The sequence below is a fragment of the Rhipicephalus microplus genome, chromosome 6 (assembly GCF_043290135.1).
Source record: "Rhipicephalus microplus isolate Deutch F79 chromosome 6, USDA_Rmic, whole genome shotgun sequence".
In the NCBI taxonomy this organism is placed as follows: Eukaryota; Metazoa; Arthropoda; class Arachnida; order Ixodida; family Ixodidae; genus Rhipicephalus; species Rhipicephalus microplus.
This window is the reverse complement of record NC_134705.1, coordinates 27,087,376-27,112,890: the sequence shown is the minus strand read 5'-3', so window position 1 is coordinate 27,112,890 and position 25,515 is coordinate 27,087,376. Positions and strand designations below refer to the sequence as shown.

General features: G+C 50.8%; 1 protein-coding gene across 19 annotated transcripts in view; it reads right to left on the bottom strand.

The window, feature by feature from the left end:
• The window catches only part of Sirt2 (Sirtuin 2), a 438,023-nt gene that overhangs the window by 212,779 nt on the left and 199,729 nt on the right, over nucleotides 1-25,515 (bottom strand). For all 19 annotated transcript variants that reach the window (XR_012884102.1, XR_012884103.1, XM_075865870.1 and 16 more), the window contains one exon: nucleotides 74-129. Coding sequence is in view for 17 of the 19 variants with exons in the window: in XM_075865870.1 (XP_075721985.1) it covers nucleotides 74-129 (56 nt within the window). In the remaining 2 variants the exon portion in view is untranslated. The remainder of the gene's footprint in view (nucleotides 1-73; nucleotides 130-25,515) is intronic.

The window sequence follows — 25,515 nt, the reverse complement described above, 5'->3', positions numbered from 1 at the left end:
GGATAACAAAGAAGTTTAAACTACAGGTGGCATTATTGTACAGAAGTATGCATAGATGCTAAAAAGCTCTTACCTCTTCCGACAGGTCGAAGAACCGGTCAGGAAGTCTTTCACCAAAGAACACAATGTCTGCACGAAATAAAATTTGACAGTGAGCAAGCCTGCCTTGGACCAGTGACATATACTGAGTGAAATATACAACTACTATGCGGAACACAAAGGGCTAAAATTCAAGTCTAAATGCCATGAAAGTTCAATAAAAAGAAATGCTCTTGTGAGTACACTAAATCTGGTTACACTGAAAGTGATTGATCCCAAATACGAACAATAAAACAGCCATCGTTTCACATGGAAACCTCTACTGAAGCACAATAGGAGTAAAATTTATGCCTTACGTGCCCCGCCTTAATGCCCCTCTACAGGAGTTGTGAAAACTCATTCTGTAAGTATAAAAATGCCTAAAAATATCAGTGTTCTGTAGAACAAGTGAAAAACTTTTTTTCTTTTTGTTTAGAGTTTCCTGGTATCTCAGCACCTATTAAACTAGCCATTGCCGCTCATGAATAATGCATCATTTTCTGTGGCTGAAGTACTATAAAAACCAGTGAACATGAGATGGCCGGCCCTTGCCTTTATGTCGAAGCACTATAGTCTTTCCAGCCATGCATTACTCACCATGTTAGTAGTCATGCCAAATTTCAGACACTTGTTTAAGGCAGCTCGATTACTGTTTTCGCTAACAACAAGCCTACTTGATCGGCCACTATGAATACACCACTTCTAAGATCAGCCTTCATCTAGAATTTCTTTTACCCTGTTTAAAACAAACACATGCAGAAACGGCCACCAGAAAAGGCGCACACAAGCATTGATCAGCAAAACAAATGAAGCTCACGCAGACTCACTCAATAAACATATTTTTGGCTTAGGACTTACCTACTTTTTGGCTTAGGGCTTGTGAGCTTTATCTCCAACTAATCTCACCCAGACTCAGTCTGGTGAATATTTTCGTCAACCTCGCTCCCTCAGACTCACAAAATTTTCCTCAAGTAGACTCATCCGGAATCAGACTCACCAAAATATAACTCGGCCAGACTCAGTAAAACTCGGAGTCAGCAAAATTTTCCCCAAGCAGACTCACTAAAATATAACTAAGCCAGACTCACTCAGACTCAGAGTCAAGACTTTCCTCAAGCAGACTCACTCAGACTCAGCCTCACCAAAATATAACTCAGCCAGACTCACTCAAGCTCAGAGTCAGCGAAAAGTTTTCTCAAGCACACTCACTGGCATTCAGAATAACCAAAATATAACTCAGCCAGACTTACTCAAACTCGGAGTCAGCAAAATTTTCCTCAAGCCCACTCACTCGGACTCAGACTCACCAAAATATAACTCAGCCAGACTTACTCAAACTCGGAGTCAGCAAAATTTTCCTCAAGCCCACTCACTCGGACTCAGACTCACCAAAATATATCTCAGCCAGACTTACTCAAACTCGGAGTCAGCAACATTTTCCTCAAGCACACTCACTCGAACTCAGACTGAATAAAATATATCTCTCAGTCAGACTCACTCAAGCTCAGAGTCAGCGAAAATTTTTCTCAAGCACACTCACTGGCACTCAGAATCACCAAAATATAACTCAGCCAGACTTACTCAAACTCGGAGTCAGCAACATTTTCCTCAAGCACGCTCACTCGGACTCAGACTCACCAAAATATATCTCAGCCAGACTCACTCAAACTCAGAGTCAGCAAAATTTTCTTCAAGCAGACTCACTCGGACTCAGACTCACCAAAATGAGTCAGCAAAATTTTCTTCATGCAGACACACTTGGACTCAGACTCACCAAAATATAACTCAGCCGGACTCAAGAGGTGATGCTATGAATCTTCTCCTTGATGATGTGTACCAGCGACAGGATAGAAAATATTGACTATTTCCTTCCCCTAAAAACCTAAAAGGTGAAGGGGGTGAAGAGTAACTGCCGAACATTTGCCAATTGTTGTTTCGTGACAAAGCAGCTACAAGCCATGCGAAGCCACAAGAAATGTAAAGTACGAAGACTAGGAAAATCTGTGTACTACCCATCATTCCCATGCTTGCTGAAGCGCCATACAGAGCAGCTTCCATAGACACTAGCGCCAGAGTTTCCTCTAGTGTACAAATAGGAAACTTAATGGCACCATCTTCATAGAGCTGATGTCACCGATTCCCATTGCCAAAATTGCTTCGATGAGTTGCATCCCTGCTGTCTAGAGCATCTGTTCGGCACGCACCTCGCCTGCTCAGTGGCTTCCAGTGTCCCTTGACTGACTTGTCAAATATCCAACCTTTTTCCAAATAATGACTCGGACTTCCCAACAGACAACCTATAGATTGTTGCTCATGTACACAATATGTCTTTTGTTGTATACATGTTTCAAATCACGCAAAATGCCAAGGGGGAGCCCATGTAGTGTCATGCCGGTATTGGCCAGCCACCACGCAAGAGAGGAAAGCCACGTGGATCATGATGCGCGAACCACGAGGTGGTTAGAATGCTCTGGTTCCTGACCTAGCTGGATTCGCAACCACTTCGGTCTCTCGCTTCAACCCCGTCCCAATAAAACTGCAACCACAGCACGGCTTTGTCAGCCACTGTCTCATCTCTCTGCAATACAGACTTACCAAATTTTCCTCAAGCAAACTCACTCAAACTGACTCACACGGCTGAGTGACTCACTCCAACTCAGACTCACTGACTTATAACTCAGCTCAACTTACTTGAAATCAGACTCGCCAAAGTATAAAGCAGCCCTATTTACTTAAACTCAGTACAATCAAAATTTTCCCCAGACAGACTCTGACTCACCTAACTATAGCTCAGCCGCACTCCCTCAGACTCGCCTCTCAACCTGAGTCTGAGTGAGTTGACCCATGAGTGAGTTTGCTGACCTATGCACACAAGCACTCGACTGCCGTAAGCGTTATCAGCAGCATCTGATGCATCTATGCAACTGATGCCTCCAATTTTATAGATGCAATCACACGCACTAGCTCCATAAGTTCCACATCAATACCATTTCCATTCAACCCCTAAGACAGGTGTTTGAAACCTGCGCACCTTTAGCAAAGAGCTCTGTTCATGAACTACAGAGATGTGGCTTTTCTCAGGCATCCTTTTTTTCCAAAGGCAACCCATGAGATCACTGCATCTTGAAACATAACCGTGGAAGAAAAAAAGTATATACAGAATTGTGACCTGATTTCAGTTATTCTGGAGATCATCACTGAGTTTAATGAAACCTGACGTTGAATCCCCCTGTGACATAATTCATATGTTGTCCCTGTGGCGATTTTTCTTGTGCCCTAGCAACATGCTGGCACACAATACTTCAGTTCCCGTCGGGAAAACTAATGAAAGGGACCTTTAGAGACAAAGTTGCTGGCTTTCTGAAGACTTCCAATCTGCGCAAACAGGTAAGGGTGTAGACCTGCATAAATGGCATGGGCGGCTTTCTCTGTATATACCAGTGCTGATAAACAGTGATGCAGTTAGCGCTTTAGTAGATACCTGGGCTGACTTTTCGATAATAAGCAGAAAAATGACCTCACTTCTGAAGTATGTAATGACGCTCTGGCATGGCTCCCACATTCGAAAAGCTGGTGGCCGTGTCGTTTCTCCGCTTGAAAGCAGCATAAGTAGAGTTCAGATCTGCAGTTCACCCTTCGTAGCAATATCCTTGTGCTATGTCGATGTTCCAGCAACAATGTTTTTGGCATTGACTTCCTCCAGGAGTATGGAGCTGTTAGTGACCTCCAAGAGCCTAGCATCACCTTCCCAGCAGACTGAGCAATCGATAGGCAGGACAGTCAATGGCAAGCAGACGTTCGTGTTTCTGCTTAAAGAGTAACGCTCCTTCTAAGAGCCAGAGTTATAGTAGAGAGTCACATGGTGTTAATTGCAAAATGGTGAAGAAACTGTAGAGGGTAACTTGGAACACCTGCTGACCCAAGGTTTTTGTGCAACTCCGAGTATTATACAGCTTCTTGATGGCCAGTCTCAACTGCTGGTAACGGATTTCAGTAACGAACATCGACACCTTTTTCGTGGCACTCCATTAGCATTTGCAGATGAGCTAGGAAACATTCCGAACTGTTTCACATTGGAAACAGTGGAGATTGCGGACAGACACTACTATGGACAATATTGCCACAAGGACACAGGAACGCGGGCAGCAAACAGGGCGCTTACTTTCGGTACAAAAGGTTAGAAAATGAAGACCAGAGCACGCACCCACAAAACTACTTTGTTATCCTCCTCAGAGGCTGGCCACTATAGTTGCCAGCCTAGCTTGCGTTAATTCCCCCCTTTCAAGAGCGACCGTCCCGGTCGATTGACTAAGATGCTCGAGATGGCCATGGAGAAAGATGATCACATCAACAACAAAAAAATAATAATATGCCCGTGCTGTTGAAGATGACAAAAAAAAAACGTTCGAAGTGTTCATAACTCGCGGGTGCTGTGCGGTTTTATCCGCATTACGTGGACTACTTCTGGAGGTGGACGTCGTCAGTTTAAACTGGTATCGCAGCTTTAGGGAACTACCTTGTAATTCACGTCACTGAGGCAGTGCACAACTTTGTAAGGGCCAAAGTAGCGTCGCAATAGCTTCTCCAAAAGCCCATGATGTCGAACAGGTGTCCACAATAATACATAGTCACCTGATTGATAGTGGACGTTTCTTTGGCCTTGGTTGTAACGACGAGTGTCGGTATCTTCCTGCGTGCGAATGCAGTGCAAGCTGGCGGGCTTCCTCGGCTTTCTGAACGAAGTCGTCAACGTTGTCATTTCTGCTAGTGTCCTGGTCTACGGGGAGAATAGCGTCTAACGGTGTGTGACGCGACGGCCATAAACAAGCTCAAATAGTGTTAGGTCTGTGGTGTCTCGCACAGCGGTATTATAAACAAATGTGACGTACAGCGAAATTTCATCCCACGTTTTGTGCTCTACATCAACAAACATAGATAGCATGTTGGCCAGTGTTTTGTTTAACCACTTCACCAAGCCATTCGTTTGAGGATGATAAGTCATTTTCTGATGGTTGGTATGCCTCAGCTTGGTGCCCAGTTGCAATAACTCTGCCGTAAATGCTGCTCCGCGATCGGTTACGAGAACAGCAGGTGCACCATGACGCAAAACAATGTCCTGGATGAAAAATCTGGCGACTTCAACTGCAGTTCTCCTAGGCACAGCTTTCGTTTCCGCGTAGCGAGTCAGATAGTCGGTTGTGACGATTATCCACTTTTTTTCTGGGGATGACGTAGGAAATGGACCGAGAAGATTTATTCCCACTTGCTGAAATGGTGCTGGAGGTGGATCTAAAAGCTGGAGGAAACTGACAGGCTTTACGGATTGAACTTTATGCTTCTGACAGCCATGGCAGGTTCGTACGTAGCACTGAACGGTCGAATACAGCTGTGGCCAGTAGTACTTTTGTCGTATGCGTGCTAACGTCCTAGCAAAGCCTAAGTGACCGGCAGAAGGATCGTCGTGGCAAGCCTGCAAAACTTCCCCATGCAGTGCCATTCAAACGGTGAAGGAAAAAGTTTCCTGGGTGTTCTCAAGATTTCTCTTGTAGGACACATTGTTCCGCAGGCAATACGATGTTAATCCATGTGATACAGTAAAAGCTCGTTAATTTGAACCGCAAGGGAAAGCCACCTCAGTTCGTATTAATGAAAGTTCGAACTAACGAAAGTGAAGAACAACAATAGTACATTGCGAGTTGGGCATAACAACTTATTTTTAAAAAAAATTTGTGATCACGATCTGTCTTCTTTTCTTGAAGGTCACAGCCAGCACTTTTTGCTCTAATGAGCGAATTTGGCGGAAGGCCTCTTCTCCGCCTTCTTCAAAACTTAATAAAAGACGGGCGGCATTCAATCTGGCCATGACTTCCGCAGCAGAGGGCCGCACTGGTGCTCCGTCCTCCTCCTCATCATCGTCACTGGCAGGGACAGGTTCTGCACTTCTCACCTGGCATATTATGCCGCCATCCGTGAGTGCACCACACACCACTGCACTTGATTCCACATTGACGTAGTCCGCAAAGCAGACGTCTTCCAAAACGTCCGCCATGGGGGCGGTGACGCTGTGTTCGAGCACTGGTGGCTCGTCAGCTTGAAAAAATTTGGTTCTGAAGCCACAGTGGGGAAAGCAATTTGCTATCGTAAGCGCTGTCACTTGCTCCCAAGCACGTACAAGCATGTTTAGTGCACTTAGAAGCGTCACATGATAGTTATTGCACAAAGTAATCCGTTCCAACATATGACGCCGATAAAATGATTTATCGAAATGAAGTAGATAGCGTCATTTTTGATATCCCATGCTTTTTCGCGATGTCTTGTTTAGGCAAGAGTTCGGCGTCCACTTCCCGCAAGATATCAGCTTTCTCCTGAAGTGTTTTGGCACAGTATTTGCCGCGGGCACACGCCATCAAGTCGGAGCAGCAGAATCACGACAGACGGGAAGCTACTACCGGTGCTACCTTAACAAACGTCAGCCGAGGCCTAAAACCAACACAAAGAATCCCGACAGTCGGAAGCTACTCCCAGCATCAACACCCGAAGTGTACGACGCACGCCCGAGACAGAAACTGCAGAGAAGGCTGGGCGAAGCTACAACGCACCCAGTTTGCTGTGTGCTGGTCATGCCATCAGCCGTCTAATAGCGACAACTACGCAGGATTTTCAAAGGCTCCGAGATTAGCGCTTAAAAAAAAACAAATCTCGGAGGTTATGTAGGACGGAAAGCAGGCAGCCGCCGAGAGAGATTGTGGGGAGAGGGGGGTGAAGAGTAAGTGGCGCTATTTTTTGCCCTCTGGCCTCCGCGCCAGTTTCTCCGTTTTTCTCTCTGCTCTCTGTCAACGCGGCCTCGTAACTCGGCAGCCGCCCTATCGAGTGACTAGCCAAGCCGCTGGCGAGGTGGCGCGTTGTTTGAAATATCTGCGGCGAAACCTACTCGCGTTCGAATTAACGGCTTTTTTTATTCCTAGGCCTGTATGGAGCTTGGCAGGACCATAATTTACAGTTCGAATTATCCATAAATTCAAATTATTGAAGTTCGAATCAACGAGCTTCCACGCAGGCGTGGGACGCTAACATCTGCTCCTTAAAAATACTGGATGGCAGGAAGTAGCTCAGTGTCCTCACGTTGAAGTTCAGCCATCCGCACCACATCGACGATGCCAGCCAAGAAACGGTAAATCTTGTTCAGTGTTGGATGAAGAAGGGAAATAGGAGCACAAGACAGGCACTCAGCATCTGTATGCTTATGTCCTGATGGGTAGACCACTGTTATGTCGTACTCTTGAAGGCTCCAGCGGGCGAGGTGGCCTGATTGCTCCCGTAGATTGGCAAGCCAACAGAGTGAATAGTGGTCACTGATCGCTCGAAATGGCCAGCCATATGGGTAGGGTCGAAACTTTCTAATCGCCCGAACGATTGCTAGGCACTCTTTTTCGATGGTAGAGAGTAGTCAGCCTCTGCTTTTGTGAGACTACGGCTCGTGTAAGCAATCACACACTCTGTGCCGTCCTGCCATTGAACTAGAATGGCTCAGATTCCGAAGTTGCTGGCGTCCGTGTGAATCTCAGCGTCAGCAGTGTCGTAAAAATGTGCCAGCACTGGAGCTGTCTGCAGTCGATTGCATTGCTTTACGATGGCTTGTTGTTATTCTTCCGTCCATACGAAGGGCACATCTGGCCGTGTCATACTTGTAAGAGGTTCCACAATTTTCGGAAAATCCTTCAACAAAATGACAATAGTTGGCACAGAGTCCGAGGAATCGCCAAAGAGCCTTCTTGTCTCCAGGGAGAGGGAACTCCGCAATGGCACCCAATTTCTCCGGATCTGGTTGAACACCTCCCAGGCTTACCACATGGCCGAGAAACTTGATTTCCTGATAGCCAAAGTAGAACTTTTCGGGCTTGATAGTAAGTTCTGCTATTCGTATTGCAGTGAGGACACTTTTAGCCTTGAAAGATGTTTGTCAAACATTATTGAAAACACAATGACATCATACAAGTATACAAGACGCGTCTGCCACTTTAGTCTAGTGCGTATAGTGTCCATCATGCGTTAAATTGTGGCGGGAGCGAAACAGAGACCAAAAGGCAGCACTTTATAAATTTGTAGAGCCGATCGGGAGTCCCGACCGCGGTTTTCTCACGGTCCCCTTCATCAACTTCAATTTGCCAGTACCCTGACTTGAGATCTAATGATGCAAAGAACTGGGCATGGCATAAACGATCTAAGGCGTCATCAACCAGTGGCAGGGAATAAAAGTCACATTTTGTGACTTTGTTAAGACGTCGGCAGTCGACGAAGAAGCATAGTGTGTTTTTTTTTATACTAGGACAACAGGTGACGCCTACAGACTTCTTGAGGGCTGAATGACGTCATCATTTAGCATTTCTTGAACTTGACGCTTAATCATCTCTCTTTCTTTCAGGAACACACGGTATAGATGTTGGCGAAGAGGTCGGGCCGACTCCTTGGTAACGATGCGATGTTTTGTAATGGTAGAACATTGAACTTTCGATGCTGTAGAGAAAAATTCCGAAAATTCTGTCACAAGGTTTAGCAGGTGCTCTTTTCATGAATCTGGCAAGTCTGAATTATTGTGAATGTGGCTGCCCAGGTCAACAGAAGCTTTTGCCTTCAATGATGTCATATACAATGTGCCGACATCGGAAAACCCGGAGATTTCACTGAGGAAAGCGACAGTGGTTCCTCTAGGGACGTGCGGAAACTCATTGCTGAAGTTGGTCAGCAGAACTCAAGAGTATTTATTCTCTAACCGAACAGGGCCTCGGGCTATGCAGATGTTTCGTTTGAGCAGCAGCGGGATATTTGCCTGTACAATACCTTCATAGTCGTTGAATTCATCGAAAACATCGGAGGTTACCAAGGTCAACACTCTACTCTTTGGCGGTTACGTGATGTCATCATCGACGATCCTCAAAGCATTGATGTAGCTGTCGTGAAGGTTGCGCGCTAAAGCGTGTGCCGGGGAAAACGTCCCCTGCGATTCTTACAAGTCAGTCATGGCTCCATTATCATGAAAGTCCAGTCCGAGAATTAGGTTCCTCGAGCAACTCGGCAGTATTACAAAATCACCAAGATACGTAAATCCGTGTCAATATCAATATAAATCTTGACCTGTCATCAGATAACCTGAGAAGACTGCAAAAGTTCTTGTTTGAATTTAGATAATGCTCTGCCACTCCCTCTAAGGTTCACCAGCCTTTGATCACTGGGCACAAGATCATCACTTATGACGATGCCCGCCCAATACACCAGCAGCCTTACTGCTTGTCAACAAAGGATCCATTCATATGCAAGTTCAAGAAATGCTTGACGATAGTGCTGTATAGTATTCGGTTTTGCTTTCATGATCACTGCACTGGTGCCACCAATGTTGCCTATGTATATAGGCATGCGTACGTTTGAATAAAGGAATCTTGTTTATCTGTTGGCTGCTCGATCACTTCGGCAGTGGTGGCACACACTGCCACCACATAGGCGACGAGAGGTCGGCTTCAGGGAGCGCGATTTTGGCCAGTGGCCTCGCTGTATCATGAATACGTCGAGACTTGCCTCGCTGCCCGCGTTCCTGCCCCGCCTGGCTGTCCTACTGTTGCATAACTGCAATGGCTTCACATGTTCAAGAATTTCCAGCTCGCGTCGGGGGCCTCAGACAGCACATCGGATTGCCACTAGGCCTCAATATTTCACAGTTTTGGCGCAAAAAAACAGTGAATATTTTACACTTTGGGACTTCCATTCTTGGCCAACTTTGAGCAGAGTGAGCAAACTACTATTGATGAGCTACCACCTGATAGCAAAAGCATTGCGGATACACAGACTGAAGTGTCGTCATACAATATCGCAGTCGCAGCTCTGCATGCTCATTTCACTACAGCAAGCAATGTTGTAGCTGAACAGCATCGTTTCGGTTCAGCAAGCTGGTGAAACGATTAATAAGTACGGTACTGCACTGTGTGAGCTAGCATTCCGCTACCTGCTCTCTTCCTTTGTGGAAGATTCACTGCATGAGTAATTCGCTCCGCACGCGTCATCTCTGTGCTTTCCTCAGCGATTTTTTTTGGAAGACCCTTCTCTCTCGTTTGCTCGAGCTGTAGTCATAGCAGCACAGTTTGAGCAGGAAACAAACGGTCTCCAAGAATTTTTGACTAAAAATGTTGAGCGCATAACTGCTTATCAGAATATGCCACATTCAGACGGCAGCTTGAAGCCTTCACGCACCCACCAGTCACATTGCTACCTTTGTGGTGCATCCCAGCGCCGTGCTGCCTCATCTGGCTTTTCTGCCAAAAACAAGCATTGCCATCACTACGGTATCACAGATCACTTTTGCTCTGTCTGAAACAAACGATACTGCCACACGTGTTTCTTACTTATACTTATGTTTTATTCAGTTTTCGGCCACAAAGCCTGTCTCAAATGTTCAGCACAAACTGTGCCTCAATGTTCTAGAAGGTTCAGGATTATACTAAAATGTTTTATTAAGATTACGCCCACTTCGCGAACATTATAGATTATTCTAGAGCCTACCCAGTCGCTAGCAATAACGCTAGAATGTTCGACACCACGTGAGTATATGTTGATGCGCTTCACCACATGTAACTTGATCGACAGCCGACGTTCTGCTCGCCGCTACAATGTCAGTGCCTTGCTGTAATTCGAATTTTCTTTTCCATGGCCAAAAGTTCGGCCCAAATATACAGTTTATCATTTGACCTGCAGTCCGCTCCATTTGTCCACATCATGACCCCGTGACATCTGGTGAGGGTGCTGGGTGGAGGTAATGCCGTTCAGTATTTGCTCGGCACTTGCAACTTTTCAACGTGTTGTGGATACAGTACAAGCAGGATTGAAATGGCAGACTCATCTCGTTTACTTGGACGACATTGTCGTGTTTCCCTCGAGCATCGACGAGCATCTTTGGTGCCTTGAAGCTGTACTTCAGCCATCAAGAAATACGGACTCACCCTGAAGCCAGAAAAGTGCAGATTCGCGTACGAGGAGCTGTTGTTCCTGGGACAAGTGATTAAGAAGTATGGAGTACATTCCGATCCACAATAAACAGCTGCCACTGCCGACTTCCTCCCACCCACAGACAAGAAGGCCATGCGCCGATTTCTTGGCCTGTGTGCTGATTACAGGTGGTTCGTCAAAAACTTCCACCTGCATTGCCGAACCGCACACTAACCTTACCAGGACAAACGTTGAGTTCAAGTGGGAAACACTACAGAAGGAAGCATTTCAGGAACTAAAACGATGTCTGCAGATGCCTTCACTACTCGTGCATTTCGACGAGTTCGCTAAGGCAAGGCAAGCAGTGTAGGACTCGGTGTCATTCTTGTGCACAGAAATGACGAACTGGAAAGAGTCATCGGTTATGCTAGCCAGTCGCCCTCAAAGGCAGAGGCCAACTATTCTACAACTGAAAAGGAGTACCTTGCCATTAAAAGGGCTACATCAAAGTTCTGCGCCTACCTTTACGGCAGGCCCTTTAAAGTTGTGAGCAACCACCACACCTTGCATTGGCTAGCTAATTTAAAAGACCTTTCGGGTTGCCTCACGTGGTGGAGCCTGCGACTTCAGGAATTTAACCTTCGCATCATTTACAAGTGTGGAAGAAAACACTCCGACACTGTCTGCCTGTCTCGTGCCGCTGTCGAAGCAACTTAGCCAACTACCCAAATAATGATGGCTTCTTAGGACACTTAAGTGCAGACAAATTCGCCAAGCAACAACAAGCTGACTCGTAACTCAAAAACCTTGTGAAATTCCTCGAGGGTAACAGCACTACTGTTTCGAAGGTATTCAGGAGAGGACTGACGTCGTTCTTCCTGCAAAATGGAGTTCTCCTAAAAAAGAACTTCTCGCCCCTTTGAGCCAAACACCTTCTCGTGGTCCCCTCAGAAATGAGACCAGAAGTCCTTCAAGCCCTACATGACGACCCGACGGTGTTTCCCATTCGCTTGCAAGAATACAGGAAAAATACTACTGACCACGATTTGCCGCTGATGTCACTCGTTATGTCAGGACATGCTGAGACTGTCAACAACGAAAGACACTATGGACAAGACCAGCAGGCTTTCTATAGCTGATTGAACCACCTCACTGACCTTTCCAGCAAACGGCATGAACTTACTGAGACAGTTTCCTGTGTCAACTTGCAGGAATAAATGAATCATTGTCGCCACCGACTACCTCACTTTCTACGGCGAAACAAGCGCCCTACCTAGAGGCAGTGCCGCCGATGTAGTGAAATTTTTTGTTGATATTGTCCTGCTTCATGGAGCACTAGAGATCCTCATTGTAAAGGTCGCCAACGTTCAATGCTTTGATAAGGCTGCCACTGGAGTGTGGCACCCCCTGTACCTTCTGTGTATGACTATATAGGTCAATCCCAATAAAGGTGGAGAATCCAGTTCTGTCCGAGCAGTCATCTTCTGAGTGTCGGTTCTTGCGTGCCCACGCCCCTTCGCAGCACTAACCTCATGACATGGTGCCAGAAGTGGGATAGCAAACGAACAACGCCCCCGTTCTTAGGCCTCGCCACGACTGATCGGCAACACGATGTCTCTCAACGAGACAAGCGAGCCACTGCAACTATCGCAACTGTATGGCATCAACCTCCAGCCACCGGCTCCATTCGACTCTGCAAACCCGGCAACATGAGGGACATGGCTCGGCAGCTACGAAGACTACGCAGTGGTTTCGGGGCTCACAAAAGCGTCGGAAGGCATGAAGGTAGACTCGTTACTGCACTGCACGGGCCTAGACGCCTGCTCGCTCATCGAGACTTTTTTGCTCAATGCCCTGTCGCTTGCCTCATACCAAGTCGCCGTTCGCTTCACTGAGCATTTTGTGCACTTGACCAACGAGTTCTACGAGTCGTCACGGTTTTACCGACGTGTCCAGCTGCCAGATGAAAGCGTCGATACGTACTATGCAGAGCTGTGTAGCATGGATGAAGCACTGTAACTATCAGTCAGCCGCTGCCGAGGAAAGGCTCGTACATAACCAGTTCATCGTCGGTCTCCGCAACTGCCCCCTCTCGAACCAGCTGTGCCAAAAGGTGAAGCTGACCCTCAAAGAGGCATGGATTCAGGCCTGTCAATCCAAAAATGGCGATCAAGAGAAGTATTCCCAGGCCACACAGAGAACTCGCGTGCGCTCAACCTCGACGCTGCAAAAGCGAACAAGCCCACCTCTTGTCGTTCTGGAGCTAAGCTACTGCGCGGCAGCCGCAAGCAGAGCACGCCTGCGAGCCCTCCACATGTGAATTCTGTGCTCACACGCCTCAGCGACGTTCAGACTGTCCAGCTTGACGCTCCGCTGGCAACTTTTACAAAAAGAAAAGCCACTTTTCTGAAGTGTGCTGCTCGAGGAAGTACAAGTAGAACAAACTCGGCTCCATTCATTTGCAGGCCATTGGGACGCCCACCACGATAAAGTTCGTGGATGTTACCGTTGACAACAATACAATGCTCTTCAAGGTTGACTCCGGCGTCGAAGTATCTGCCGTGCCCAGCGACTTCCCTACGCTGTCCACCAAGCTCGACCAAGCTGACAGCTTACTCACCAACCCGAGAGGACAGCCACTTCACGTGCTAGGCCCATATTTGGCATGACTTCGGTGCCAAGAAAAACACAAGTTGCCAGCGCCTTTACATCATACGGACCCTCACAGTACCTCTTCTGGGACTGTCTGCATTGCAAGCCCTTCAAGTAGTAAAGTTTCTTGATGAACTCAAGACTCCAAAGGCAACACTGCATGCCGAGCTCTTCAAAGGACTGAGCACTCTGAAAGACGAGTACATCATCCGGCTGAAACCTGATGGTGTACTCATCACACTTAGCCCTTCTCGCTAAGTGTCTCCCACAGGACCACTATCTTGTTGCTCGAGGTCGTCTACCGTGGGCTCGACAAATTAGAAAGCACCGGTGTGATTCGCAGGGTCGACAAGCCTATACCATGGTGCTCAGGTCTCGTCGTCATACAAAAAGACTACGGTTTCTACCAGCTGTGCATTGACTTGACAAAATGAACATGGTCGTGAACACGATATTCTACACACTGTGGAGCAAGTCTTTGACCTTCTTGATGACGCAACAGTTTTTTCAAAGCTCGATGCTACTGCAAGCTTCCACCAGGTTAAGCTCTCAGCTGATTCCCAAGAGCTCACAATGTTCATTACTCGTATGGCCGCTACTGCTTTTGCCGGCATCCCTTTGGCATCACCTCCGTGCCCGAATACTTCTAAAAACAGATGTCAGGAATCTTTGAGGGCAAAGATAGAGTCGCCAATTTCATAAATGGCAACCTGGTTTTTGGACACACCTGCCAAGAGCATGACGATAGACTGAGCCAGTGCTGTCCCGCCTTGCAAAAGCAGGCATCACACTGAACCATGATAAATGTCATTTTGGGGTGTCTGAGGTCTCTTTCTTCAAAGTTGTCTCAGCAAAGAGCATCAGGCTAGATCCTAATAAGATCGAAGCGCTCAAAGCCATGGAACCTTTGACTGACGCCGCCGGCGTTAGAAGACTGCTGAGAATGATGAATTTGTCAAGAGCATGACGATAGACTGAGCCAGTGCTGTCCCGCCTTGCAAAAGCAGGCATCACACTGAACCATGATAAATGTCATTTTTGGGTATCTGAGGTCTCTTTCTTCAGAGTTGTTGTCTCAGCAAAGAGCATCAGGCCAGATCCAAATAAGATCGAAGCGCTCAAAGCCATGGAACCTTTGACTGACGCCGCCGGCGTTAGAAGACTGCTGGGAATGATGAATCACCTAGCCAGATTTTTACCACACATCTCTGATGTCACAGCACTAGGCTTGTGCGAATAGCGAATTTCAGGGTCGAAGTGAATTCGAAGCGAATACTGATTTTGATCGATTAATTTCGAATCAAATTTGAATAGTACATATGACATATAAAAGAAAGGGAATATTTATCATAGCCTATATAACCTGCACGATATTTCTTTTGAATTGAAATAGGGGCTCTATGCAAATGCCTTTTTTTTTTCATTGAAAGAAACTCGAAACAACTTTGATTAGTAGTTTCGGTAGGATCCGAGTGATAACCTGTAAGATATATAATGTTTTAAAATTTATTATACTTATGTAGTGAAGAGGAATGCCCACTACCCAAGCGACATCGACACGTTTGCGCAAGGCACGAGCTAAGACTGCCTGGTTGCTGCTGCGACGCTGCCCGTATACTCGGCCTGCTCTTGCTGCTTCGGTACTGACGCCGCTACCGCTGTTTACCTTGCATTTACCTTATATTTTGGTGGAGGCTGCTGCGGTTTACCCCGACCCTAGAATCGCGTAGCCGAAAGCTGCCGTCCGTCATGCCTGACGACGCTGTCTTCACTCCCCCCGGGCTTCGCCACCCAGGGGCTGTCCCGGTGCCCAGCTCCTGTGTGAACCCGACATCTTCAGCGGCACAGACGAGAAAGACGTTGAGGATTGGCTGAAATCCTACGAATGAGCCAGCGCTACCAACAAATAGGATGATGCCATGAAACTGGGTACCGTGATGTTTTATTTAACGGATGTCGCCAAGCTGTGGTACAGAAACCACGAGACGGACATTCCTACTTGGGCGACCTTCAAGACCTGCATCACAGCTGTTTTTGGACGCCCTGGGGTGCGCAAACTTCGCGCAGAACAACGCCTACGAAGCCGGTCCCAACAAACTGGTGAGACATTCACCAGCTACATCGAGGACATCCTCGACGTCTGCCGGCGTGTTGACCCAACGATGCTGGAAACTGACAAGGTACGACACATTATGAAAGGCATTTCCGACGACGCCTTTCAAATGCTCCTCTCGAAAAACCCGGCCAGTGTCTCGGAGCTCATCGAGCTGTGTCAGAGTTTTGACGAACTCCGACGACAGCGTCTTCTCACGCGACACCCTAACGTCCCGGATGACACCCTCTCAAGCTTGACAACCACCTCTGACCATCACTCGCTGCTATCGCAGATCAAGGAGTTTGTTCGCGCTGAGGTCGCTCGTCAGCTGTCGCTGCTATCAACAGCCGGCCAACCACCATCACACCTGCCAGCGAACATTTGTGAGGTCATCCAGGAGCAAGTTTGCGCTGCTCTGCCACCTTCCCGTGACACTTCGCCGTTGTCGACCCCTGTGGCCAGTGCCGAGGTAAATGCACCTCTAAGCTATGCTGAGGTTGCCGCAAGGCCACGTCTCCAGAGATTTAGGTCACTACCATCAGCTGTGCCCATTCCTCGGTTCACTCAGCCAAGGTCCCTCCAGAGTAGTGGACAATAGCGTACACCCGACAATCGGCCGATATGCTTTGCCTGTGGGTTGCCTGTCCACATAGCACAGGAATTACAAGTCTGACGGCCGAAAGTGGTTACTGGTCATACCTTGCCATCTTCGTGCTGCAATATGTTCGGCTTTCCATGCTGACCCTCAGTGAGCACATGCGGGCATCTTCAAAACATACGCTCGGCTTTCCTCCCGGTTTTATTGGCGAGGCATGTACACCTTTCTGCGCAAGTACATTCCGTCATGCCCGCAGTGCCAACGACGGAAAGCTCTGCCTCATCACACCTCTGGTCCAATCCAGCCAATCCCTTGCCCAGCCAGGCCTTTCGACCGTATTAAAATCGATCTGTACAGACCTCTTCCATTCACGGCTTCCGGAAACCGTTGGATCGTTGTCGCTGTTGACTACTTGACGCGATACGCAGAAACAGCCGCTTTGCCTGCTGCCACAGCACGCGACGTATCATCTTTCCTCCTACAGAACTTCATTCTCCGTCATGGCGCACTGCGTGAACTTCTCAGCGACAGAGGACGTGTGTTCCTCTCTGAAGTCGTCAATGCACTCCTTGACGAATGCCGAATCATTCACCGGACTACCACCGCCTACCATCCCCAAACGAATGGCTTGACGGAAAGATTCAACCGTACCCTTGGCGACATAATATCTAAGTATGTTGCCTCAGACCACTTCTATTGGGACCTCATTCTGCCTTTTGTGACATACGCCTACAACACTGCTCCACAGGCGACTACGGGCTTTTCGCCATTTTTTCTGTTATATGGCCGAGACCCTTCCACCACACTAGATACCATTCTGCCCTACCACCCCGATTCCTCCGAGTCTACGCCCATCTCTGAAGCTGCCTGCCGCGCCGACGAATGCCGTAAGCTCGCCCAGTCGTTCACAACCATCGACCAATGGAGACGAAAATCTCGGCATGACGATAACCACCCGTACCCTAACTTCGTTCCGGACACCCTTGTGTGGCTTCGGGTTCCAGCTGTCCCTACAGGTCTTTCTTCGAAACTTGTTTCAAAATACCAGGGACCCTACCGCGTCGTCTCGCAGACTTCACCTGGTAATTACATCATCAAACCCGTGGCGCCATCCACAGACCAGCGCTTTCGGGGTCGTGAAAGTGTTCATGTAAAGCGGTTGAAACCATATTACGATCCGCTCGTACTCTGTTCTCCGTGAGTCTCCAGGATGGCTCTTTTTCTGACGGGGAGGATATGTAGTGAAGAGGAATGCCCACTACCCAAGCGACATCGACACGTTCGCGCGAGGCACGAGCTAAAACTGCCTGGTTGCTGCTGCGACACTGCCCGTATACTCGGCCTGCTCTTGCTGCTTCGGCACCGACGCCGCTACCGCTGTTTACCTTGCATTTACATTATACCTTGTGGAGTACACGTATCCCGAAGGAGTACGGCCACCAGCGTGGGTCCGGTCTTAGCGAGCCGCAGGGCACGCGTTAACCGTCGCCGTGGCGGGAAACACGATACTGCTCAAGTCGCAACACTTTATTGTGGCAACACCAAATGCAGTACAGCCCGTTGCAAAAAGGCACGGCGGGAAAGCAAGTAGGCTTATCCACGCCACGGGCACAAAGTACTACACAGGGGTGCCACGAGCACGTCTCCGCGGTAAAGGTGATCTACGGAGACACCGGAGCAAAGGCCCGGTTGCTCGAGCGAGGGCAAAGGCGCTCGCGTTGGCTTCGAAGGGAGACGGGTCGGCGTAGCGAGGCAACGCACTAGGACACCGTGCCGCCCTTCGCCCGTGCGTACGCAGCGGGGCAACAGCGGGTGAGCGTTCGCCTTGGGCGCGAGGCGCCGTCAGCGAAGTCCGACGAGCCCCGACTGACGGGAGTCGACGGACGAAAAGATAGCGTGGCTCACCGTTTGCTGTCCCGGAGAGTATCTGACAGCTCCGGACGCAGCGCGCGAAAACCTCTCAGGGGTCCCCGCGCGCGGCGCCACAGTCAACATCCGCTACCGGGTGAGGGAGTTATACGTCACTCCGCCCTTCCCAGCGCGGCAGACAGCAAGGAGGGCAGACATGTCGGGACATGGAAACGGCAGAAAAGGCGGCAAAGCCCGCGCAAAGGCAGCGGGCCAGCCTCAATTCCCACATCCCCCTCTCCTAAATTTGCCCTTTACTGGTCTGCAAAAGGCAGCCGGACGTCACCCATGCAGTTAAAACGACACTGCTTTGAGCGACAGCTAACCTCAGTCCAGCCCTGCTACTGCTGCTAAAAAAATGATTACAAGGAGAAACAAAACATAAATAACAAAATAAACACATGACACTATACAAATAACTGCGGAAGGGAGCACAGAAACGTGGCACTAGTGTTCGTGGTGCTGAAGGGGGATAGCGTCCACTGCGCGGAGGGGCGGAAAGGCGTGACAGTGTCCGCTGGGTGCGATGCCCGAGTGCGAGGTCAGAGGTACCAGAAGGGGGGGGGCTCACTGATGGCTCGTTGCTGGTCTTGTTAAGCAGCGAGTCCGACGAACGCTGCCTCGGTTGTGCTTCGGAGGCCCCGCATTTCTGGCTCGATGATGAAGCTGGAACGTTGCGCGAAGCCGGGCCTCTCCAGTGCTCAGGGAGGCCGACCCAAATTGCCTGCGAATGGCGTTGGCCGGCAGCATATAGCTGCTTTCAGCTGGCCTCGCGCAGAAGCCAAGGTGGTAAAGGCAGCGGGGCTTCTTCGACGACGGCCGAGAGCAGAGCACAGCCAGATGGTCTGACGTCAGTGGGTCAATGACCCCCCAGCACCTCCAGTGTCCGCATCGATGGGGGGAAGCCATGACGCACTCTTCGCGGGCTCGCACTGAAGCGTCACGCACTTACACACGCACACACACCGCCGTCGGCTGCGCGAGCGTAGGCGCAAAGCGTCCTTCGTCTCTCTCCCCCGGCAAGCTCCGACACTCAAGGTCACACACAGCTCCCTTCGCGGTAGACGAAACGAACACGAAAAAAAAAGTAAACACAGAGCATACTGACACTAAACATCTGGCAAAAAAAAACAAAATACAAATAACACTTAATATTAGACAAAAGAAACATAAAATACACATGAACACTTAAAAAAAAACTGGCAGCAGACAGGGCGGGGTTAACTTCTTTATGAGAAAAGGCCGTAAAGAAGCCAACCTATACTGAGGCTAGACAGTAAACCGAGGGCCTTCGGTTGCGGAGAAGTCCGCCGTCCGGCGCGAAATCACAAAGGTGACCGCTTCTTCAGATTATACCGGTGCGGGGTCCAAATGCGGTCCGCCGCTCCGGGTGTGCCTCGTTGCTGGCGCGAAGTGCCGCAGGGCTCTGGCGCGAGCTCGTCAGACCGTGAAACAAAGGGTTTCAGGTCTGCGATATGGGCACGGCTGAGTTTTCCCGTATGGGGATCTTTCAGCAAGTACGCGAGTGGAGTACAAGCTTTCTCCACTCGGTACGGACCAAGCCACTTAGGAGCGAGCGAGGTTGAGAACCCCTTACTGGCATCGCTAAGGGCGTGGTTGCGCTTCAGGACAAGATCGCCCACCTCAAAAACTAAGTCGCGATGCTTGCGGTCATATTGGGCCTTCTGCTGAGCCCTGGCTGACGCCAAACTTTGCCTTGCTTTGCAGAAAGCTCGACAAAGCCTGTCCCGAAGTGCTGACGCGTAAGCAGAGCAGTCTGCCGGTGCCTCCTCGTCCTCGAGCTGGCATTGAGTGACGCTGGTCACCGGATTTGCCAGCTCCCTTCCAAAATTTAAGAAGGCGGGCGAGAAACCAGTTGAGCGACTCTCGGATGTTCGAATAGCGAACGCGAGCTCACTCAAATGGTCTGCCCAGTCCCTTTGACTTTCGGCAAAGGCCGCCAACATCGGTTTGAGCGTACGATTGACGCGCTCCGTCAAATTGGACTGGGGATGGTAGGGTGAAGTGGTGCAGTGATCAATTCCGAGGGAACGGCACGTGACACCAAACACCCGAGCGGTGAAATACGAAGCATTGTCAGTGATGAGCCTTTCCGGGAAGCCGAACCGGCAAAACACTTCCTGCAGCTTCTCAAGCACCGCTCGCGCTGTCACCTTCCGAAGTGGGAAAAGTTCCACCCATTTCGAAAAGTGATCAGCGACTACCATCAGGTGAATGAACCCCTGCTTACTTCTGGGAAATGGTCCCATTAGATCGCAGGTGGCCACTTGCCACGGACGCTCACTGACAATCGGTTTCATCAGACCGGGTGGTTTGCCACCCCTTGATTTCACCGTTTGACAGACACGGCAAGAACGGCAATAGCGAAAAATGTCTCGCTTCATGCCGGGCCAAGTCACAACGCGGCTCAGTTTTGCAAAAACTTTCGAGCCACTCAGGTGACCGGCCATGGGTTCGTCGTGAGAGGATCGCAACAGTGCGGCTCTCAGACTTTTGGGCATAACCACCTTAAACGGGTCTATGGACTCGTCGTCAGTGGCTATATACTTCAGCAGGAGCCCGTCATGGTCCAGCAAATATGAATCCGCCGGGGACTCAGCGACACACTCTGGTTCGAGCCCCCTATTCGCGCCCGCTGCAGGGCAAGCAGCGTCACGGCGCTTCGTCTCGTCGAGACAGTCGTTATCGGCGCCCGCTGCAGGACAAGCAGCGTCACGGCGCTCCATCTCCCTGAGACCGTCGCATATTTCGCGACAAAACGGGTCACTTTGCTGGGCCTTCAGAAGCTCCTCTCTGCTGAAAGCGATGCCCATTCTCCTAAAATGGGGGAGTCTGGTATCGCGCCCACTCAGGACCGCAGCAACAACCGCTTGAGTCGGCGTTACGGGTTCGCTCTCGGCCTCGTGGCCTTCGGAGAGCTCCCCCGCTCGGCCGCTTCGCGGTGCGCCGCTTACCTGGTTAGCAGCCAAGGTTTGTCCGCATAGGGACTCACCCTTCACGCCGAACGGTGGCGAAGCTGCTGTTTCGCCCCCGACGCTTGCAAGTGCTAAGGCACCGCTAGCGGCGGTCGCACCGGGATCAAGGTCCTCGGCCGACAGTGGGGCACGAGATAGCGCGTCGGCTACCCCGTTGGTGCTCCCCTTTCGATACTGCACCGAAAAGTCATAGTGCTGTATCAGGAGAGCCCAGCGCGCCAGCCTGCCGGCAGGCTCACGGAGCCGCATCAGCCAGCTGAGCGCACTGTGATCCGTTTGCACTACGAATTTCGTCCCATCAAGATAGACGTCAAACTTCCGCAGTGCAAACACGATGGCGAGGCACTCCTTTTCGGTCACGGAATAATTTTTCTCCGCAGAGACTAAGGAGCGGCTGGCAAAGGCCAACGGCTGCAACACGCCATCGTATTCCTGTAGGAGAACAGCTCCTAAACCCAGATCGCTCGCATCAGTTTGTACAACAAACGGTCTGGTCAGGTCGGGGAGCTTGAGCTGCGCTGTCTCCGCTATGGCGTTAGACAGTCGGCAAAACGGCTCCTGCTGCTCAAGTCCCCATTGCCACTCAGCAGACTTACCCAAGAGTTTGCTCAAGGGCGCCTGCAGTCGGGCACAGGACGGAATGAAGGAACAGGAACGGTAAAAGTTGACCATTCCTAGACAGCGGCGAAGGCCACGTACGTCCTTGGGCACGGAAAATTCGAGAATAGCTCGAAGTTTCTCCCGATCCGGCTCTATGGAGCCTTCGCCCAGCGTAAACCTGAGCAACTGAACACGGGTCTGCGCTAATTGGACCTTAGCGGGGTTAAGTGTCATCCCGGCGGTCCTCACCCTCTCGAGTACATCGGCAACATGGGCCAAGTGCTCTTCGAAGGTTCGTGAATAAATCACGATGTCGTCGAGGTAGCACATGCAGTATGACCACTTTGCTTCCCCGAGGACGCGGTCCACGAGTCTTTGAAACGTCGCAGGAGCATTGCAAAGACCAAAGGGCATACGAGTAAACTCGAACAACCCTCTGTGGGACGTGAACGCAGTTTTACACTGGTCACGGGTACCCATCCGGACCTGTAGATAACCTTTAGAGGCGTCAAGCGTGGTAAAGTACCGTGCATCACCCAGGTTACCTATGATGGAGTTTATCGTGGGGAGCGGATAGGCATCCTTACGAGTCACTCCATTCAGACGGCGATAGTCTACGCACAGGCGATGACTGCCATCTTTCTTAGGCACCAGCACGATTGGAGACGCCCAGGAGCTAGACGAGCGGCGAATAATGCCAGCCGCAAGCATGTCATCTAGCAACCCATCGATAATCTGCCTTTTGGCGAGACTGACGGGCCTGGGGTTACACTTCAAAGGAAGCGCGTCGCCAGTTTCGATCACATGGCTCACAAAATCGGTGCAGCCAGGTTGATCGGTGAAGAGCTCGTCGTACTGACATAACAGTGTCGACAGACGAGCCTTCTGTGCTTCATCCAACTGAGTCGCGCAGGCGACCAAAGGATGTAGTGCCTCTTCGTGTCGTGCCGGTCGATCCAAGCAGGGGTTTCGAGCCGACGAGCGCGGAACGCCAGGGTACGACCCCGGAGTTGGCGCACGACACGGTTCGTGCCGCGCCTCTCGTTCCCAAAGGGGACTGTGAGAGGGCAAATGCGGTGAGCGGGGACTTGGCCCCGAACTCTGCGCAGGGCACGTTTCCGACGCTTCTGCCGCAAAGGCGACGGTAAGCGCCGGCGGGCTGATGAACGGCTTGAGTTGGCAAAATGGGCCATCACGATAGCCGCCATTCACAATGTCCAGAACGATACCGGTTTTAAGGAGAAAGTCCCGACCGAGAATCACTGGAACATTGAGCCCTGGAAGATGAATAAGACGGCAGCGTCTCATTCGATCTCCCCATCGGACAGTCAACCTTGCAGCGCCTGCCGAATGGGCCACGCCTTTCGCAAGGGTGAATGTCGTTCGGCTGTCCCGCAAGCGCACCGAGTGCTTCTGCAAGTGGGACAACACCTGTTCGCCAAACAACGAGGCGCTAGCGCCCGTGTCCAGCAAAGCCGAAAATTCACGGCCGGCAATGGTGACCGGAATGAACGGCGCGTGCGTATCAGCAAGAAAAGTGCTTGCCCTGCACGCAGAGGGAAGAAGCAAAGGTTGGGTCGGTCGTGCATTCACGAACGACCCGGAAGCCCGTTTCCCTGCCTCGCAGGAGGCCTGGATCCGGTGCATTCCCTTGCTATGTGCCCTCTTTCACGGCAGCGGTAACCGCGCACTCCATCAGGGTCTGTATTCCCAGACGGAGCAGCTTCGAGCTGTCGTGATCGGCTCGCTACGTTATCGTAGGATACGTTTCTGCGAGCCGCACCTCCAACATTACGTTGGGTCGAAAAGCGTCCCTGTATAGAGGTTTCAGGTGGAGCAGCGCAGGCTGCCCGCCTTTCATGCGTAAAGGGGTCAAGAGCGCGATCGCTCAACTCCCACGCACAGCCGGTTGCAGCTGCAAAGGCGGCGCCGAGAGGCTGTTGCCGTTGGGGAAGGGTCATGGCCCCTCTCCAAGCGCAGCGCGGCTCAAGGGCGTCGCTGGCTGGCGGCGGCGGGCGATAGACACGCGCGGCGAGAATGTCGCCTTGGATGCGCTTCGCCTCGGCGGCCAACGCTTCCAAATCACTGAAGCGGCCGCCGCGCAGGTATGCCGAAAAAGTCGGATGTGCCTGCCGTATCACCCGTTCGACGCGTTCCTCGTTCGAGGCTCGGGGCTCAGCGATAGAAATAAGTTCATCCATCACCCGTACATACTCCTGTAAAGACTCGTCAGGAGCTTGTGTTTGGAGCTCGAGCTCTCGCCGCATCCTACTTTCGTAGTCAGCGGGTAGGAATTCGCGCAAAAAGATCGCACGAAATTCCTCGAGGTTTGCTGCACGGTAACCGGAAAGCCGATACCATCTCGCCGCCGTGTCAGTCAGTGCAGCTGGAACAACACGTTCGAGCACCACCTTATCATCCAAACCCATCGCTCTCTGATAACGTGACAGAGAGTCGAGGTAATCTCGGGCGGTGAGCTGATCACCGTATCCGCTGTAGGTTGGCAAAGGCAACATAATAGCGGGGTGACCGCTTTTCGGACCAGCCGAAAGCGTTTGCACAGCTCCTGAGAGTGCTTGGATCATCTGCACGGCGTTTTGCAGCAAAGTCTGCGTCGTCGCACCGGCTTCGTAGGAAACCGTTGGTGCGTTAGCGGCGCGGTCGAGCGAAGGCGAGCAGTCGCCCAGCTCGATCAGTGGGGCGGTTTCAAACAGACCACCGCCCTGCGCGCCATTCCCAGAGCAAAATAGGCTCCTTGTGGGATTTGCCTGTTGTCGAACCAAAGGCGCACTTGGTGCGGCTACCATCGACAATTCAGGCGCCTGCTCAGCGTGCGGTCGAAGTGTCGGTTGCACGGCTGATAGCGGGCAAAAGTCGGCGAGGGCCCCGTCAATTCCGCAGGAAACTGTCTGCGAGCGCTGTGCCGACGAACTGCCATGCATGCTAAAGGGCGCATTAGCAGTCGGAGGCGCTTGTGCGTAACGTTCGGGTAGGGCAAGAGGCCCATTTCAAAGCGACGCGCCATCTCCAAAGGGAGCGGCTAGGCGCCCTGTGTGGTCACCGCAATAGGGGGTGCCGACACGGACGGGTGTCGGAGGTGCTTGTGCGTAACGTTCGGGTAGGGCAAGAGGCCCATTCCGAAGCGACGCGCCATCTCCAAAGGGAGCGGCTAGGCGCCCCGTGTCGTCACCGCAATAGGGGGTGCCGACACGGATGGGTGTCGGAGGCGCTTGTGCGTAACGTTCGGGTAGGGCAAGAGGCCCATTCCGAAGCGACGCGCCATCTCCAAAGGGAGCGGCTAGGCGCCTCGTGTCGTCACCGCAATAGGGGGTGCCGACACGGACGGGTGCAGAAGGGTTCCCGTCCATAGAGGCAATGGCCTCTGTGTGCAACGCGGCATCCGCTAAAAGGGACAGCGGACAAAAGTCCCGCGAAGCAGCCATGTTGCGACGAGCCCGAATCGCGCAGGCGAACTGACTCGCTAAGAGCAATCAAAAGCTAGAGCTTTTGATACCGCGTTGGGCGCCAGTGTGGTGTACACGTATCCCGAAGGAGTACGGCCACCAGTGTGGGTCCGGTCTTAGCGAGCCGCAGGGCACGCGTTAACCGTCGCCGTG